The 21,154-nt window shown below is 39.9% G+C and overlaps 1 protein-coding gene across 1 annotated transcript in view; it reads left to right on the plus strand.

Annotated features, from left to right (window-relative positions):
* The first annotated feature begins 2,996 nt into the window (after positions 1–2,996).
* Positions 2,997–21,154, plus strand: part of SCN4B (sodium voltage-gated channel beta subunit 4) — a 112,572-nt gene continuing 94,414 nt past the window's right edge. The window contains exon 1 of the mRNA XM_044080871.1: positions 2,997–3,701. Within this exon, the coding sequence (XP_043936806.1) occupies positions 3,611–3,701 (91 nt within the window). The 5' untranslated portion in view covers positions 2,997–3,610. The remainder of the gene's footprint in view (positions 3,702–21,154) is intronic.

The raw sequence follows: 21,154 nt of genomic DNA on the forward strand, positions 1-21,154 counted from the left end.
TTGTTATTACTACAGCTGATAAGGGTGGGGCTGTGGTTGTGCAAAACTGGACGGATTATGATAGGGAGGCTCGGAGACAGCTTTTTGATACTAGATACTATTCTCTTATGTCTGTCGATCCGACTTCAAGATTTGTTAAATGTATAAAATGTTTTCTTGTTGATGCTAAGGATCGAGGTATCATTAACAATGAAGTTTTTCAACATTTGTCTATAGTGGATTCCCATGCACAATACATCTACTTTTTACCTAAAATCCATAAGAATGTTGACAATCCTCCGGGCAGACCTATAGTATCTGGCAGGGGCTATGTTACAGAGCCTTTGTCCATGTTTTTGACTAAACATTTGAAACCACTATTACCATTTATTAGATCTAGGTTAAAGGATACTACTAACTTTCTACAAATAGTATCTGATACACAACTTGAACCTGATTGGTTTTTATGTACATTAGATGTGAGTGCACTCTACACGAATATACCACATCAGGCAGGATTGAAAGCCTTGGCACATTGGCTAGATGTTGCTAAACTGTATTCTCCACTGTTCAATTCTTTTTTGATTGATATGGCCAGATATGTCCTTACATGTAATGTATTTAATTATAAAAATCTGTGTTTCTGGCAAATTAAAGGTACAGCTATGGGGGCATCTTTTGCCCCCATATATGCTGACCTTTTCATGGCTTATGTTGAGTCTATTATCATTTATGATGTTTCCAGAAACACCTTCCTACATGATATGGACATATGGAGGCGATACCTAGATGATGTGTGGTTGGTTTGGAGGGGAAATGAATCTGGACTTGCTGATTTTGTTTCATATCTTAATAAAAATCAATGGGGACTGACTTTCACTGAACATCATGATAAAAAGAACATCACCTTTTTGGATGTTCTTATACATAAGCTGCCAGATGGTGCCTTGGACAGTGAAATGTTTAGAAAGTTCCCACAATATAATTCAGTCCTGCATGCTTCCAGCTACCATCCACCACACATCACTAGGAATATTCCTAAATCACAGTTTATAAGGGCAAAACGCATCTGTTCCAAGCCACATACATTTTGTTTGAATGAAAGAGACCTAATGGACAGATTTATACAACGAGGATACCAAGTTGGTAATATTACAATGGCTAAAAATCAGGTACATAACATGGATAGGTCAGAATTACTTCAATACAGAGACAAAACTGCTGCTACATCCACTACACTAAGATTTGTTACCACCTATGCTCGTAACACTAATTGTCTTTTGGATAGTGTTCATAGGAATTGGAACATTCTTCAATCTGATTATAATATTGCTAACTTTATTCCAGACAGATGTATTTTCTCATATAGGAATGGAAAAAATTTGAAATCCTATTTCAATCATTACAAGCACTGTGACACCAAATTCCCCACACACAAACAGACTACATTGTCAGGTAAAGCCTTACATGGATGTTTTCCATGTGGTCATTGTTCAAATTGTAGATATGTGACTACAGCTAAGGCTTTTTCTAGTAGAAATTGCTCCAGGGTTTATGATGCAGGCTTTTTTGCCAATTGTAGCAATGATTGGGTTGTTTACCTTGCTACTTGCCACTGTGGAGCTTTCTACATAGGACAGACGTCTCGCCCACTAAGATCACGGATTTCAGAACATATGAGTAATATTAAACATAAAAAAATCACAAATGCTTTATATAAACATCATTTATTGCATCCCACTGCACAGTTTAATTTTATGGTGATTGATGTTATTCATGGTAATCGCCTTAATAAAACTGAATGGCACAATATTCTAAATAATAAAGAAAGAAAGTGGATCATCAAGTTAGGGGGTTTATTCCCACCAGGACTTAATGAATATTTATGAGTATTCCACCAATGGGAAATGGCTGTATAGTATTTAAACAGCATACTATTTGTTTGGTGCTTTCCACACTGAGGAAGGCTGTGTTTATCCAGCCGAAACCGGTCTGTTTGCTGTATGTATTTGTGAATACAAAGTTATTTTGAAGTCAATTGTGCTGGCTCTTTGTGTTTTGTACTGTTCTGTGTGGAGCCTGGCATTTGCTCACGTGCAGGGGACTTCTCTTCCTAACTAAATATATCACCATAAAACAGGATAAACATTCAGGTTAAAAAAATCTTACAAATTTCATTACACAAAATAATTACATTTTTATTTGTTCTAATTGTTTAATTTATTTTAATTTACTATATAAGGGGGTTGCTGCCCCTTAATCCCCGCTCAGGCGCTCACATAGAATAGCAAATACTGAAATCAAATACTGGAAAAAGTAGTGAAGGGGTAGCAAGCAAGTTTTTATTTATTTTTTCTTAATTTGTTGTGACGCATTCCGCTAACCCACTTTACCTCATGTGCCCGCACTCCGAAGCTAGAAAGCCCACAATCAATCATTCTTGACCCGCCCACCACCTGAGCACAGTGAAAAACAGTTTTTTTTTACTCAGCAAGGTTACCTTTCACAGCATTGTGTAATATGTGCACGGCATCTGATACACTGCAGAGCATGAGACTGAAAATGATGAGGCTGGAAATACTCAGTAAGAATGGAGAGCATCACAAGTTATTACAAATTTATAATTCAGAAACTCTATTGGTCAATGCGGGAAAAGCCTTCCCTTTGCTACACTGATGCTTGAGACCTGAAATCACTCGTTACCCTCATAACTTATGAGACATACTTTAAAGGTTTAACCTGCTAATCTTCTCCGGTGCACCCCACTTTGGGAAACAGCTGTTCAGATAAAAAGGGGCTTCTTTACGGCCACCTGCAAGTCATAATTAAAAGTGTTGTAGGCGGAGCAAACGTATAGCCTTTGTAGAATAGCTGGGACTGATTGGAAATACTTGGAGTGGGAGTGTCAAGAGGCGGATCCTGCAGATCCAGCTGTAGGTTTCCAGTTCAGTAATTGGTAAGGCTTGGAGTGGGAGTGTCAAGAGGCGGATCCTGCAGATCCAGCTGTAGGTTTCCAGTTCAGTCATTGGTAAGGCAGGGACACCGCACTGCTCCTTAGCGCTTTCAATACATTATTGTCTCCTCCTTGCCCCTACCCCTTTGGAGCAGACACTGCTAAACCGGTATGTTGCACTGAATTGCAGGAATGCAGGAGACTGACTTCAGCACTTTTTCGGGGCGGGAGCTGCATTGCGCCAAACTATTTGTCAGGACTTCAGCTCGGTTCGGTCCAGAGCCGCAAGGCTGCAGCGACCACCCTGACTTTTCCATTGGACCTCAATGATCCTTAAAAACACCCTGGTACCCCCTTTCACTGCCAGCCTCCTCCCGCATCTTAACTGTCTCAGGCAACTTTAGTTGGTTCTGCTTTCCAAGACTAACAGCTACTACCATCCACACCAAATTGCAGGTGTTTCTTGGAGATGGACCTTTATCAGCCCTGTGATGTCCGACTAGTCTTTTTATTTTGCACAGATGAAGTGTGAGCCAGTTAATGTCATGTGCTGACGATCACTTTATGTTTACTTTTATACACCTCAGCATTCTGGGGCTAATTTTCTGGGGTCGATACATATAATTTTAACGTTAAGGACATCAGAGGAAGAGTTTAAACCGCTTGCCGCTGCTGAAGATGGTGTCCATACATCCATATCCTCTCTTTCCACACAGAAAGGCGAGGTGCGAGTCCTGCGTGTTTTTGGGGTTTCTGCTTTTCTTTACAGGTAAGCGAGTCATAGGGCCCTGCTGTCTGTTCCTTGTGTGTGTAATGCCAGATTTTACTGGGTGAGTTTTTATAGCACGCAAGTTACTTTTAAAAAACTATAAAACCTGCTAGCCTCTGTCTAACTCTGTTCCTTCCAGTTGCCCTTATTGCTGATGCAGACTGCTTTACTTGTTTTCCAATGAAGCACTTAGCTGGGTCTATGTCTACGAATGGTAAAATGACAAAAGTTCCACTAACAGTGGGACATATGGATACGGTATAAATCTGTGTGACCTGAAAAGTTATCAAGTGTAAGGGGATGTAGGAGGAAAGAGCTACGACCTAGTGCTATTCTAAGAATCTTTCCGGGGGGGGGGGGGGGGGGGGATTTGTATTGCTGATGGGATTGCCACCTTGTCAGATGCCCAGAGTGGGACGTGTTTTATAGAAACGTATATGCCTGCAAGGACTGGACCCCACTTTGTGCCAAATTAAAATCTTACCTTTGATTAGAAATGTCGTTACCTGTGTAGTTTCATATCAAGTAGTTCCAGATGCAAAATAATTACGTTATGTAACCAAGCTAGAACATGTTGCTTTTTGTCCTAAAATCTCAAGACATTAGTATTTTTTTCGTGTATTTATATCGGGAGACATTAACCATACCGGGGATTGCCCTGCGTAAAAGGGGACAGGCGGTAAACCCAATTGCTGAACTTCGAAGTGCTAATTGGTTATCTTGAACTTTGGTTCATTGCTCTCAGTTCAACACAACGCCATCTAGGTTATGGTTGTTAAACTTTAAATAATGTCCGACGCTACTTTATAAAACTATTTATTTGTAGCCATTCACTGCGGTAAGATTTGCCCCATCCCCTCCGAAAAAAAAAAAAACAGCTCATACGAGCCCACTGAACGAGATGCTCGATGAGTAAACGCTTAAACAATCCAATAAAATTACAATTTGCTTTACTCCCCAACAACACACACGCAGTGATTGTGTAGTATTGCATGACTCCTCGATCTGTGCATTAAAACAGTTCGAAAAAAAGTTGCCTGGGGTCAGCTCTTGCTACCTTCTGTAGAACACTCTTACCCGTTCCGTTTTGTCTTGATTCATCATTGTAGCGTTGCCAGCACCGCCCTGTATGCTGCTGACAGATGTGTAAAAGTATAAACACACACACACAGATGAGAAGTACATTCTATAAATCCCATAAATAAAGCTGAGCTTTATCAGTCATCCAGAACAGCAGCATTGCACAGTGCTTTCCCCATTATTACTTATTCACTTCGTATTACTTTGTTTAATTATTAGGTATATATGATGCGTACTAATGGGGTGTGCAAATCTTTTCAGAATTAAGGAATGACCTGCTGTTTTAAATGGCTAGAGTTTACGTGCTGTACCACCTAACTGTTTAGAAAATCCTGCTGCTGAATACTTGCTTAACTGCACTTCTTGGTTGCTATTACTAATCTATAAATACTAGTTGCTTGGCATGACATTGCAACTTTTTGCGGTTTGTGCAGGTGATAATTGATTTTGCCGGCTTTTTAATTCATACAGGCCATCGATCATCCTAAAAAGCACGGACGCAGTGGAGTTTGTCTGCTATGAGTTCAGGTTCAAGCCCCCAATACCCAGGGATATATTTCAGTCTGCCTTAGATTTATGATTTTACAGATAGTTCTGCACCCTGACCATTTCCTTTGACCTTTCTTAGCATATAGGTGTCCATCTTCTATCAACATTCAACTGACTGTGTGACCATTACTTGGTGTGAGGCACAAATGCAGCAAGCAGGATGCCAGTGACTATCAAATACTGGTCTGACCTAACAACTGCTCATTATGGTTGACATTGTAACTTACCTTGTTTATATTTATTTATTTAACCCTATTAACTAGGTAAGTGAACTTGTCTGAGGACACATTTCAGTCATGACTCAAGATATTCAGCAAAGACAATATGTAGCCACAAAATGATTAGATGATCCTTTCGACTGTAACTGAACTCTCCCTCCCTCTCTCTCTCAGCAGCAACACTGTACAACAGCAGGAATAGGGAAAGGGTGCAATGGTTTAATAGAAATGTAAAAAATAATACATTTTTGCAGTGTTGCACATTTTTTTTTTAGTTGTGGTATTTAGACCTTTCTGCTCATACTAGGTGGCATTTAATCATCTGGTCTAATGGTTCTGTTTTGTGCATGTTTGAACCCCATTAGGGTCATGCTATGCTGTTAACTACAGTTGTGCTGTTAAAGGGAATTGGTGCACCTTCAAATGCTATTAGTTCATTTATTTTCATCACAAGGTGGGGCTCAGTGTGCTTTTGATCGGTACTGCTGCCTTTGAGTCCTTAGTCAACACTTGCAAACTGTGTGAGCCTCAGCAAGTTGCTCAACCCAGCTGAGCTCCCTGGCCAACCCTGAAAAGGGGAGCGACAATAACAAATTAATAAAATGGTAACACTTGATCAAGGGTTGTGCTGAATTCCCAAAACTTGAAATCAAATGCACTGATGCTAGTAATGGCATATGTAAACTGCCGCACACCATAAATTATTCTGAGTTCAGGTTTGAATGTGATGTTTGGTGATGTGTAACATGAGGTTTTGAAGTCAAACAGCTGATAACATGCATGCATATACCTTACAGTGAGGGAGGCTGGCAAGTGTAATGTGTGCCATTAATGCCTTTGACATCTTCAGCCATGTCCTCTTTAGCTACAAAGTGTACTGGCAAACAATTGTGCTGCCCAAAGTTACATAAACTGCATTAAAACACAGATCCTACACAAAATTGTGAATTAAAAAAAAAGCATTTTTTTCTGAAAACTTAATTTTTTTTTTTCTGTACCAGGTAGTAATAATATATCAGCAATTATGATTTTGTGTGATTTAACTTATTGGAAATGAATGATTAATGCTTTCTTTTTGGAGTTTTTTTCAATACAATAGCATAAAACAGATGCTGTCATTTCTGAGCAGAGGGAAACATTTTACAGTGTAATATATTTTATTTTCCTATTTGAACCACATGCTTAAGGAATTACATTTTAATCAGAAGTTCATGGCCATGTCCTAGTGTAATCTTCCACTCTGTCCTCTCCCCTTCCCACGGTATCTTACCTCCTTACTCGGCCTTTCTATTGACTTGATTCAGGTGACTCATCAGAGTTTGACTAGTTCCAGCTTATTCTGTCTTGCCGTCTCGTTCTTTTGCACTATAGGAATGTAAATTGAAGTACCTCTCAACTTGCCCTAGTTTGTAGGGACAGCCCCAATTTTGTCTCTACATTTTGCTACATAACTCCTAAAATTTAACATTTTGAGAATTTCTGTGTTAGTAGTACCTGCATTTAAGTGTCCCTAAATTGGGATAATTTTTCTAATTATTTTTGATTTGTCCTTAATTTTGGAGCTGAAAATTTGAGCACTATAAATGCTCCATCTGTTATGTTGTGCTGCTTCCCTTCTTTTGTATATTACTTCTACCTATTTGTGGCAACCCAGAGATTTTTTTGTTTTCATTTAGAGACAATCTAAATAAAAGACAGTAGTCATGGACTCTACAAACTAAAACAGTTCTCTTAAACAAGATGGTAGAGCAACTATAGTCTGGAAGCATACATCTCGACCTCTTAGACTAAGAAATCTGATCAAAGCCATAAAAAAGTGGTACAAAAAGGGACAATTTTGAAATATTGCTCTTACAAACTTAGTTGATAGAATAACAGGTTCTGCATTAGCATGAATTTTCTGAAGGTTATGAAGTCTAAAACTCAAATGCCTGTCATTCTTTTCTAACTTCAGTCTTTAATGATTTGTGATTAATTTACCAGAAAGCCATAATTGTATGAAAAACGGACCAAAAATATAAGGCAAAAACTGGACATTCTGTGAAAATCTGCACAGTTGAGAGGTATGTCTGGAAGGCATCTTGCAGCACCAACCTGAATATGTCTACCTATCGTAGCCAAAGTTCTTCCTGAAAGAAGCAGGATCTTCAAAACCTTTCCAACACAGTCAGCATGCTTGTCCTCTTGTTGCCCATATAAAGACAACAGTGCTACATTTGTACAGGATATTGGTTACCAGTTACAGATCACTTTCACCTAATCCTCAAGTTCAGAATGCCCCCTGTAACTTATCTGTACCTATTTATATTCCATTCTGATAGAGCTGTTGCTCTGCAAAGATTTTCTAGTGCCCTCAAATTGTCTGAGCATGCCTTCTCAGTTTTATTGGTTCCATAACAGAATGTATTACCAAGCACTGTAAAAAAATAGCTCTCCTTCCTCAAAAGAAAAAGCATACTATAAATATTTCTCTTACTCTGTCAGACACAGTACATTGTTGCATCACATTGGATAACCTTTGAGCAGTATTATGTTGCTCTGAATTGTTTGTCTTATAACTGCATATTTCCCCACATCTAGCTATGATCAGAGCTATTGCCAAGAGTTTTGGAATTGCTCAATAAATTCCAGAAGGTATCTCCCCACAAGGGTAGCTACCATCAAAACCCTAAAAAAGATTATTTAGCAAAATATTTAACCATAAACCATGATAAAATGTAGGTTTTTATATTATAATACATCTTAATTGCAGAAAATATAAAATATTTAACAGCACACTGTGGTGTACACTGAATATGTCTGGCTACACCTGTGTGTGTGTGTGTGTGTGTGTGTTATACCTTATCACTACCTACTTATTGAACATAGTTACTGTTAGTAAGACTGCCATCATCGGTTTACATGTGAATTCCTTAATTTATTTCTGCTGTGTGCTGTATGCTCCTAACTTATATATTAGGAGGCATTTTTCTTGGACATAGGGTATCTAAGGATGCAATTTCTTATTGCCTATTGTCTCTGGAGTGTGTTTCTCATGATTACTTGTAATGTAATAGACATTAACTTTATTCTTCTAACACACTGACATATAATATTAAGTCAACAAAAGCATAAATAAATACAATAAAAAGTAATTGTTTTGTTGGTCAACACTTTGTGATATCCATACTTTTGTTTATAAACCCCAATAAGTTTAACATAAAGGTTAAGGTGTTTACCTCACAGATACAAGATATAGGGTTTGAGTCTCACCTTTGAGGGAAATTGGCTAGCCTAAAAAAATGGCCCACAAGGGCAACTAGTTGAGTTAGTACCTATGAATGCTAGTATATATACTTTCAATAGGTTTTCTTAGTTTACTAACTTTATTGTTTAAACATTTGTACATTCTACCACTATAACTTCTAGTCACCTTTTGTATACTACACAATGTATAAACTTGTCATATTTATATTTAAGAGGCGTTATATCCTGTTACTTTCTAGACAGTAGCTAAAGTATGTCTGTTACTCCATGCATGTTATATTCTACAGAATTTGTCAGACACTGCTCTCTAACTACTCTGCTTGCTTGTATCGACTGCTAGTATAGCTTCACCATGCTTCCCAAATGTGTACCGATGCTGAGGTGAAAGGAAAATGCAGGTCTCAGTCAGGCTAGCTCTGTCTTCCGCATACATTTCTCCATTTCTCTGCATGTAAACGGAAATTTCACACACACATACATATATATATATATATTTGTGTTTACTTTGTTAAATATAAAGTAACAAATATATATTTACAGTGATCTTAATCTTATCTGTCAGTGAGTTTCCTCTGGAAAGAAAAAAAAGCAAGGCCTTGTGTACCCTAGACAATACACAGCAACAATGAACACACCAGTAATTTTTGCTTTACTTTTTTTCAATGGAGATAAAGCGTGCAAATGAAATTAAAAAATAAATGTAATTGAATTTAATTAAAATGACATGCAGCACCACTTGTGTTTGTCATGTGGTATTCTGGGAGATAGCATGAAAGCTGCATGCTGAACTGTTTTAATACTACTTGAGACAGCATTTCATCATACAATATAGGAATACATATTTTTTTATTACATAAAAATACTCTGTATCCAATAAATTTGTGTCTGAACTGAAACTAGAAATGGAGCAATTCTGACTTCCAGTAAAAAGTAAGGCATTGAACTAACTGTAACATCATGGTCCACTGACTCAATAAATGAGATGCATGCAGTGCTATTCGTAGTTACTATGACAACCTCTGGTGGAACCTAAACACTTATATTGATGTTGAAATCTTATAGGTTATTAAATTGAATCGATCTGGGTTTTCTTACCTGTCTTTTACTCCTGCTAACACACTGTGTGATTAACAGACTAGCAAAGGTTAGATGAGGTGAAAGGAAACTGGTGTCACCTGGTTCCTATCGGACAAGATTAAGACTTGAAATATTTGCAAGGAGTCTGGTAGCTTTTTATTTGAAGGTCTTCTTGAGCAAGTACCACTTAAATTAACAAGAAAATATACTCCATGTGATGACATCTGGTTTAAGGAGGAGTTGTTTTAACACAGGCATCCTTGGTTATGCTTATGAACAGAATACTGGAAGGTGAGTATAAAGGTTTAGTTGACTACTGTGACGCATTCTTGCTTGTCAGTACCTTTAACTCAATCACTTATTCTCCCATAATTAATATTTTGAAAATATGATGCGAATTTTAAACAACTGAATTTTTCTTTACTTCAATAATCTATAAAACTAGGTTCTTTAATGACTGCTTCAGAGAATTTTAAAGAGGTGTATAATTGATGATGGCACACTTCTACTCTATGATAAACTCCATGTAGATTCCTCTGCAAAGATCAGGAAATTGTATAGAATACTAAAGGCTGACAAAAACAGCACACATAGAACCTCAGTGAATATATCAAATTTTATATATCTCTGTCTGTTGCCCAGTTCTGTCTGCACTTCATTCATATTCATTCCCCATGCCTACTCAATTAATAACACACACAGACATTTCTCCTAAGTAAAGGCTTACAGATGTCTACAGTTCAGTTAAGAGTAGGATAATCTAACTGTATTAAAATATATGGAAATACTTAGCTGGCTATAACTCACCGAGTATTTTTAAACAAGTTTGACATGGTTATAGACTGGACAATGTTTGCACACATTATTTGCATTTTATTTGTCACATTAAAGCGTTTTATGCTATACCTTCTTTGGGAAGCATGTCAACATGAACATGAAAGTGTATGTAATTCTCAGTTAAAGTGTAAATAAATCTGGAATGAAACATTTACATTTCATTGGTTGGTCATATACTGCCCATCACAGATACCAGGCTTGCAATCACTGCATTAGCGAGAGAGACACTTGAAATGTCAGTCACATATGTGCGATTATGGGGTTTGTGCAGAAAACAGCAAAATTGCTTTATCTTGGTGAGTTCTTTTTTTCCTGAGAAAGTGTGATCTGTGGGGTTCTTCCATGTGGGAGGTGTGGTGGGATTGTCACCCACAAAAGAAAAACAATTTTAAGGTGGTTTTGCAATTGACTCTAGATTGCAGTTGAGTGATTCCAATAGATTGTGATCATTGTTCTGTGACTCAGTGACAGTTCAAATGGAATCACAGAAGTGAAAGGAAAATAATGACTCTTTCTTGGGTCTTGAACCCAAGACCTTTAGCATACTGTGCCAGTGTCACTGTCACTGGGTGAAAAAGAGCCTTTGAAATGATAAGTATTGAGTTTTCTTTCAAGAGCGTTATCCTTTCAGCTAGGCACCCCCAGCATGATGATTAAGTTCAAATTATATGCGCGCGCGCGCACACACACACACACACACACACACACACACACATAGAAAACCCATTGTTTAGAATCACATAAGTGAGACTCAGTAACTGTCTGTCCAGAGATTTTTGTTGGCCTAGTGGCAGTATATGCTGGAGGTCTTTGGCTCCATTCCCAAATGACAGCTAGTCAGTGGGCTTTCTCTGTATATATGTGTGTTTGTAATCTAACAGTTCAGTTGGAATTTTAAAAGACAGCATGCAATTGTAAAGTTGGAATTTTAAAAGACAGCATGTTATTGTAAAAACAGGTTTTGTCGTCAGATGACAAAATCCATAATCAAACATCACAGCAGAGTTCCCACAATAATCAAAGATAGAGCTAGTTTTAGCAGGTTACCCTCCTCACAGATTAGTACAATATTAAATTAAAAAGATGACATGCACATTTATTTATGGCCAGAATTGTTCAGATGTAGGACAGCATTTTATCTGTATGCTTTTTCAATTTATTTCCAGTGCACTTGTAAGTTGAGTGGCTTTCAAACTGTCTTCATCAAATACTGTTTTCAATAAATTGGAAGGTAATGGGGTCTCTTCTTGGCATCAGATGAGCTGCGAAAGCCTAATAGATTGAAGGAAGGACTCCATATTTATTCAGTATCCTGTATTATTTTTCTAACCCTGCTGAGATGCGTTTCAGACATCTTGGTTGTCATTATACAAAAACATCTCTCCCAGTGGAACACGTTTAGAGTTGTAAAAATTCTTTCACAGTGGAACACATTTATAGTTATTGTACCATATTTGCACATATGAGATTATTCTTGGATGAATGTATGAGATGAAAAATAGTTTCATGAATACTGCCTCCTTTGTTCAACAGATTCTCTAGAAAGTGTAAAATTCATGATGTTGCACTTTGACCTGTAGCATCTGTGAAATGTTTTTCTTTATTTAGCATGGTGTTTTAAAAGCACGATATGTCACCATGTAAATATATGTAACAATTGAAAGGAAAGATGAGGTATTAGAACTCCATATTATTACATTGTTAAATTCAGGAAATCTTCCGTATAGAAAGAGAATGGCATTATTGCCCTAAAATTTGTACAAAGGCATGTAACATTGATGTACTGGAACCTAGGAAAAAATACCTGAATAAAGAATATTTTTATCCATATTGCCTTTCTGTTAATGTTCTATAAATATTGTATTTATTTGCTCTTGGATGGAATAAAACATAACTTTTTTTGGCCAGCATTCTTTATTAAATGAAATCTGGATAGCAAACATCCTGCTGTAGACTACCAAAATTACTTTGATATTTTCATTGCCTTTCTAGGGTTAGCTGTCACTTTTGGATGCCATGAGCTACAAATAAACATTGTAGAATGTTGAGTTAATGTGTTAGAGATGTACTATGTATATAGAGATAAGGTTTGCTTAGACTTTAATAAAGATTCATTGGTGGCCAGGGAATAAAGAAAGACACACTGTTCTGCTCAGTCTCAAATATCTGGCTGCAGTGATGGTAATAAATAGCTGTGGAGGATTATGTGGCCACGTCAGTTATACAAAAGTACTGTTTTGGGTTTCCTTTATTACAATGTGCATCATGTAGAGACAGGCAAAGACAAATTGTCTATGTGCATATTGCACAGTACTTTGTGTTCTAGATCTGGGTGGTAGTTTTGTATACTTATTGCATAGTACTTTGTGTTCTAGATCTGGGTGCTAGTTTTGTACACTTATTGGACAGTACTTTGTGTTCTAGATCTGGGTGGTAGTTTTGTACACATTGCATAGTAGTTTGAGATCTGTGTGGTAATTTTGTATATTTATTTACTTATTTTTGTTTTTCCTTGAGTCAAGAGGGCGGCCATTATTATTTCCTTAAAGGTATGAATGTAAACCAGGAGTCATGCTGACATCACAAACCTGTTTTCAATTCCAGTCTTCTCCATCTGGCAGCGGAACATTTTTTAAAGTGACTACAGATGATTTCAAACATGTTGTGAAGACTGGTAGAGGTGGGTGAAGGTTGCCAGCCTAGTCAAATAGAATTTGGTACACAATTCTATCATTTGTAAATACTGTGACATGTTGAAATGCAGGCTTGCTTCTTAAATGAAAGAATATGCTGTGAAAGGGTGAACTTAAAATTATGTGGCAACTTTGCCATCTGCTGTAAAGAAAGCTAAGTCAAGCATTTCTTGTTGGTCCTGTGAAATTAAAATTACTTTGTCTGTTCCTTTGAAGTTAGAATTTGGAGTTGATGAGTCTGGAGTAAGCATCCTGCCTATTGTTTTAACTTAAGGAATAATTACTAGAATTTACATATGGAATTTCCTTTATTGCTCTAAGTGTAAAAAAATGTAAATGCAGTTTCTGTCAGCCTGGGAACACCAGGAAGGTATAAAAGATGATGTAATGTTTAGCAGAACTAGAGTTTCAATTTAAACAGTAAGAACCAGAGATTATTAAGCATTTTTGTCTGACTATCCAACTCAGCACTCTGCCTGTTGTCTTATGTAAGTTATCTTAGACTTGTGTTTTCTTTTAGAGATAGCTAGAAACTATAAAAAGATTAGACTGTGTTTTTCTGTGATATCAGAACTGTACTACTGATTTATTTTAATTATTTCTGTGTGATCTCTGAATTTTTGACTAGCACTGCATAGTAGAAAGTATTGTCTTGTGGTTTTAATTATTATTATTAAATATTTTAAAACCTTTCAACTGTGGCTGGTTTTGTGTAGAGATAATTTAAGCTCTTTAGAGTACTTGTATGCCTTTGGTAAAATTGTACAAAGCCACTCCTATAGCTTTAGCCCTGGGCTATACTACCAATTGGATATTAATATTGCACTGTAATAATTGGACACCCTTTTAAGAGCCTTTGAGTAGGTGATAAATATTAGCTGGGTGGTAGCAATAATTACTACCGTATAGTCCGGGAGAAAGGGACACAGCTGGAGAACCTGTGCCAGCCTTCCCCAGGAGTATCTGTGTGGTTGTATAACCTCCTTCGCAAAGTGCATATGTGTGTGTGTGTGTGTGTGTGTGTCAGCTACTTTGGCAGGGACATAAAGCACTGGTTGGACAGAGAGGGTGCTGGAGATTTTAGCTTGCCCCACTAGGCTGAGATCTGGACCATATAATTGTGCCAGTGGGGAGTCTTATTGGGGACTTGGGGAGCAAGGAAGCAACCAGCCCTAGACTGACTGTGATCTCTGTGTGCTCCTAAGGGAAATTGCACTTTACTGTGTGTATTTGTTATCCTTTCCTCTCATATGAGATCCCTCTCTGGTGTTAATGGTGAGGACTGAGGCTCCTTGATTGCTGGACCAGGGCACGGGCATCACATATTAATTGGTGGCAGTAGTGAGATATCCTCACATATTAATTCTTGGCAGTGTTTGGGATATCCACCTCACATATTAATTGTTTGGCAGTGGTGGGATATCCACATCACATATTAATTAGTTGGCAAATACTAATTGGCTTGTAGTGGTGTGGATAGAGTGAATCCTGTAGCTTGTGTGCAGTGATCTCTGAAGGTGTGTTGTACTCTAGATCAGCCACGCAGTGAATACTCAGAGTTCAGATCACAATTGTTTTATTTCTTTTGTTAGCTTAGTTAGGGTGAGCAGGCAGCATGTCAGCAGAGGAATATGGAAAGCTGGCAAGGAGCCAGCTGATGGAGATGTGCCAGGCTAGGGAACTGGTGCTTGGAAACCTGACTTAAGGCAGACCTGATTGCTGCATCAGAAACCAGCAACCAGGAGGACAATCAGACTGGCAGTGGAGATATAATTCCCTCGGAGACTGGACAGCTCAACCTTTCTGCAGTGGACTTAAAAATCCATCTTGAGCTAAAGAGACTTGAGTTGGAGGCCAGGCGTGTAGAATTAGAAGCAAATGAGAGGCTGCAACATTTGCAGGCTGAGGAGAATGAGAAACTGTTATGTCTGCAAGCTGAAGAACAAGAAAAGCAGAGGCAGCATGAGAAGTAGATGCTGACTCTTCTCCAGAGTCATGGAGGTAATGGGGAAGGGGGTAACTGGACCCCAAAAGCACAAAAGGTCAGTAAATTTCTTCCGCAGTTTAAAGAGTGGGATAATTTTGATAGTTTCATTCATATGTTTGAGAGGGTATGTAAACAGTATGAAGTTGACCAAGGGCTCTGGGTACGGTTCCTGACCCCCTTACTCCATTGTAAAGCTGTAGCTGCATTAGCTAAATGTCTGATGTTGCATGTTTTGATTATACTGCTGTAAAAATTGCCTTTTAGAACTGTTTAAGCTAACACCTGAAACGTATAGGAAAAAGTTTCGTGAGCATAGATGCAAGGCAGATGAAAGTGTGTGTGAATATGTTGCTGAATTGAGCACTTATTTCCATAGGTGGATGAGTGGATGTCAGGTCACCACTTTTGAAGGGCTGGCAAACCTTTTAGTGAGGGAACAAGCCCTTAGCACTTTGTCTGAGGGCATGAGGATCTGGTTAGCTGATAGACAATGTGCTACTTCAGATGAGTTGGGGAAGAAGGGAGACCTATACCTGGCAAGCAGGGCAGCCCTGCACAGGAAGGGGACCCCTAGTACTGCTCATGGGTCTAAAGGAACCCAAGGTGGGCAGCACAGACTGCCCCAACAGAATCTGCCAGTAGCAGGGGAAGCCACTAGTCCAGGTACACATCCAGGAGCTAGGGTTAAATGTTTTGAATGCAACCAGTGGGGCCATGTGGCATACAGGTGTCCACGGAGGCAAGTTGGGGAACAAAAGATGAGAGAGCCAATAAGTGGGAAAGACAAAATGCCAATAGTAGGTTGTCTTGAGACAACAGGGGTATGGAACTACCATCCTGCAGATGTCCTGATAGGGAAGGATTTGGATGAGGTAGTACCAAGTGCTTGTGCAGTTACACGCAGTCAGGCTAGGAGACAAGCATGTGGGTTTGGTAGCCTAGGGGAGACTCAGACAGACTGCATACTTGCAGCCAGGACTGGTGAGGTGGTTACTTCAGGAAGGGAGCTACTCTGTAGCAGTGAAACTGAAGGTGAGCCACAGTTGCTTGTGGGTACTGATGGTCTCTTGGACAGAGTGACTGCAAAGGTAGAGCTGAGTAATAGTACCCTGGCTGACAGTGAGGCACCGCTGTCAGAGGATGCCAGACTTCCTGTGGAAGTGGAGCTGGGAAGGGTTACAAGGAGAGAGTTGAGACAGGTTCAGCTCTCAGACCGTACATTGCAAGGCCTGAGGCAGGTTGCTAGGGAGGCACCTGATTCTCAAGGAAAGTGGGAATCTGTATACTGGGACAAAGGGTTACTATACAGAGAGTGGACCCATAAGGGAGGGCTAGAAGGTGAGAGAGTACAGCAGCTGATAGTGCCTAGAGCTTTACTGTCTGGCGCTTCTAGCCATAGCCCATGATATTCCATTTGAAGGTCATATGGGCATAAAATGTACAAAGAGGTGGATTATGCAGAACTTCTATTGGCCTGGAATTTCCAGAGATGTAACCGGGTACTGCAGGACCTGTGAGCAGTGTCAAAAGGTAGGTAAGGCAGGAGACAAGGTGAGAGCTCCTTTGATGCCTTTGCCTGTGATTGAGGAGCCATTTCAGAGGGTAGCTATGGATATTGTGGGCCCTCTGAATACCCCAAGTTCCATAGGGAAAAAGTATATCCTAGTGGTAGTGGATTATGCTACACGATACCTAGAGGCAGTGGCTTTATCCTTCACTGAGGCAGAGAAGGTGGCAAATGCTTTGTTAGAGATTTTTCAGCAGGGTAGGTTTCCCAAAAGAAATGCTGACTGACAGAGGTGCCAATTTCATGTCAGACCTGCTGGCTTGTCTGTGGAAGTCCTGTGGGGTGAAGCACATGAAGACCACCCCCTACCATCCCCAGACTAATGGTCTTGCTGAGAGGTTAAACTCTACAATCAAGTCCATGCTATGGGCATTTGCAGATCAGTTTAAGAGGGAGCGGGACAAATATTTGCCCCATCTGTTGTTTGCTCACAGAGAGGTTCCCCAGGAATCCACAGGTTTTTCACCGTTTGAGTTGCTGTATGGGCATAGGGTGAGGGAACCTCTAGATTTAATTTGAGATGAGTGGGAAGGTGAGTGCGAGTCTCACAAGGAGTCTGTTGTAGCATACGTCCTAAACCTCAGGATAAGGCTCAGGGAACTCATGGGCTTGGCCCAGGAGAACCTGGCAGAAGCCCAACACCAGAAAAAGGTGTGATATGACAGGAATGCTCAAGATAGAGAGTATGTTGTGGGGCAGCAGATAATGGTTCTCATTCCTGTCAGACACAACTAGCTGCAAGCAGCTTGGGAGGGTCTCTAAAAGGTGGTAAGAAAGGTAAGTGATGTTAACTACATGGCGGAACTGCTAGGAAGATGTCGGGGACACAAATTGTACCATGTTAACATGATGAAACCTTACCATGATAGGGAGGCCCTTGTGCTGAGCATTTGCAGTGGATTGCAGGAGGAATCTGAGAGAGATCTTGTGACTGATCTCCTCAGTGAGGCTTGGGCTGACACTTCAGTGGAAGGGGTGGCAATGTCCCAGCAGCTATCTCCTAACCAGGTTCAAGAAATCTGAGCAGTTTTGCAGGAATTTGGGGACATGTTCACCGGGAAACCAGGGTGCACCCACCTGGTGCAGCACCAGGTGGATACAGGACCCCAAAGGCCTATTAGGCAGGCCCCCTATAGGGTGCCTGAGAGAGTCAAACAGACTCTGAGGGAGGAGGTACAGGAGATGTTGGAACTAGGGGTTATTCAATAGTCCAATAGTCCCTGGGCCACCCCAGTGGTGCTGGTGCCAAAGAAGGATGGCAGCACCAGGTTCTGTGTGGATTACAGGAAATTAAATAGTCACACAGAATCGGATGCTTACCTGATGCCTAGGACAGATGAGGCCCTGGAACAGCTGGGTGGGGTTAAGTATCTTCCAACCATTGATCTTACCAAGGGTTACTGGCAGGTGCCCTTGTATCCCAGTGCTAGAGAGAAGTCAGCTTTTGTGACTTCTTTTGGCTTGTATGAGTTCACAAAATTGCCCTTTGGGATGAAGAATACCCCAATGACTTTCCAGAGGCTGGTAGATAATATCCTAGCAGGAGGGTTTGCCCTTGCATACCTAGATGATATTGCCATCTACAGCCATTCCTGGCTAGAGCACCTTCAGCAGGTCAGGGAGGTGCTGGGCTGACTACAGAGGGCAGGGCTGACCATTAAGCCGAGTAAATGTCAGGTGGGTATGGCAGAGGTCTCCTACCTAGGACATAGAGTGGGAAGTGGTAGGATAAGGCTAAAGTGGAAGCCATTCAGGCATGGCCTGCACCTGTTACTAGCCAAATTTCTTCAAAGGGGGAAGAGCACCCAGTGGTTTATCTCAGTCATAGGCTCCAACCCAGGGAGGAATGCTATGCAGCTGTAGAAAAGGAATGTATAGCCATAGTGTGTGCATTGCAGAAACTTCAGCCTTGACTGTATGGAAGAAAATTCACTGTTATGACAGATCACAACCCTCTAACATGGTTAAACAGAGCCAGTCGGCAAAATGCCAAGTTGCTAAGATGGAGCCTGGGGTTGCAAGCATATGATATGTCAGTGCAGCACCGCAGTGGGAGTAGCAATGCCAATGCAGATGGGCCCTCAAGACAGGGAATGGGGTAGGTATACTCAGACCTAACCCTCTCAAGTGGCGTTTCTGAAGGGTCACTTGAAAAGCTAGCTTGAGTTCTCCGGGGGGGGGGGGGGATATGAAGACTGGTAGAGATGGGTGAAGGCTGCCAGCCTAGTCAAATAGAATTTGATACATAATTCTATCATTTGTAAATACTGTGAAATGTTGAAATGCAGGCTTGCTTCTTAAATGAAAGAATATGCTGTGAAAGGTTGAACTTAAAACAATGTGGCAACATTGCCATCTGCTGTAAAGAAAGCTAAGTCAAGCATCTTTTGTTGGTCCTTTTTAATTAAAATTACTTTTGTCTGTTCCTTTGAAGTTAGAATTTGGAGTCAATGAGTCTGGAGTAAGCATCCTGCCTATTATTTTAACTTAAGGAATAATTACTAGAATTTACATGTGGAATGTCCTTTAATGCTCTAAGTATAAAAGAATGTAAATGCAGTTTCTGTCAGCCTGGGAAATCCAGGAAGGTGTAAAAGATGATGTAATGTTTAGCAGAACTGGAGTTTCAATTTAAACAGTGAGAACCAGAGATTATTAAGCATTTTTGTCTGACTATCCAATTCAGCACTCTGCCTGTTGTCTTATGTAAGTTATCTTAGACTTGTGTTTTCTTTTAGAGATAGATAGAAACTATAGAAAGATTAGACTGTGTTTTTCTGTGATGTCAGAACTGTACTACTGATTTATTTTAAGTATTTCTGTGTGATCTCTGAACTTTTGACTAGCACTGTATAGTAGAAAGTATTGTCTTGTGGTTTTAATTATTTCTTATTACATATTTTAAAACCTTTCAACTGTGGCTGGTTTTGTGTAGAGATAATTTAAGCTCTTTAGAGTACTTGTATGCCTTTTGTAAAATTGTACAAAGCCAGTCCTATAGCTTTAGCCCTGGGCTATGCTGCCAATTGGATATTAATATTGCACAGTAATAATTGGACACCCTTTTAAGGGCCTTTGAATAGCTGATAAGTATTAGATGGGTGGTGGCAGTAATTACTACCGTATAGTCTGGGAGAAAGGGGCACAGCTGGTGAACCTGTGCCAGCCTTCCCCAGGAGTGTCTGTGTAGTTGTATAACCTCTTCTCAAAGTGCATGTGTGTGTGTGTCAGTTTCTTGGGCAGGCACACAAAGCACTGGTTGGACAGAGAGGGTGCTGGAGATTTTCGCTTGCCCAGCTAGGCTGGGATCTGGACCCTATAGCTGTGCCAGTGGGGAGTCTTATTGGGGACCAGGGGAGCAAGGAAGCGACCAGCCCCAGACTGACTGTGATCTCTGTATGCCCCTAAGGGAAATTGCACTTTACTGTGCGTATTTGTTATCATTTTCTCTCATATGAGATGCCTTCTCTGGTGTTAGTGGTGAGGATTGAGGCTCCTTGATTGCTGGGCCAGAGCACAGGCACCACACATGTCATATTTACAAGTTTATACTAAAAAAAACTACTCTTTTGGTTTTGACTTATTTCACTGTTATGTGCAACTTGTGGATTGGGCAGTAAAATATTATCTACATAAATACTTCTCTGCTTTTATGTTCAAAACCTACAAAGCAGTTTTCCCACTTCCCTGCCCCATCCCCTTACCCATCCCTTAATATGGATGGGCCATAAGGGAGCAGAGGAGAGTCATATTTGAAGGCATATTTTCTGTTATACCTTGTGAACCAGAGGTTTGAATCACCAGAAATAAAGCTTTAAAATCAAGCTACCTTGTGTTTGGGCTAAGCAAGTTAACAAGGCTGCAGTAAGGTGCCTTCATCTAAAGTAAGATCATGTTTTTATTCCATTCACAGCTTGAGGTTGAGGGGAGTGCTAGCTCCTTAGACTGCCCAGGACACCACATGACCTAGCTATAATTGTGGTACTTATGGTACTTATAAATGTGGAACTTGATGGTATCACAGAATTCTCTGATGGTACCTAATGCAGGTGTGTTTGGGTGACTGAAGATAGTATTACCGATTATTCTCATATCATTTATTGGCTCACAGTTTCCCTCAGCGATACATGTCAGAGTTTGATTAATACTTTGGTTATCATAACCTGTGTTAATTACAGGGATAGAGCTTTGACTGTTGA

This window comes from Protopterus annectens, chromosome 8.part0, assembly GCF_019279795.1.
Source record: "Protopterus annectens isolate FY-2018-M chromosome 8.part0, PAN1.0, whole genome shotgun sequence".
In the NCBI taxonomy this organism is placed as follows: domain Eukaryota; kingdom Metazoa; phylum Chordata; order Ceratodontiformes; family Protopteridae; genus Protopterus; species Protopterus annectens.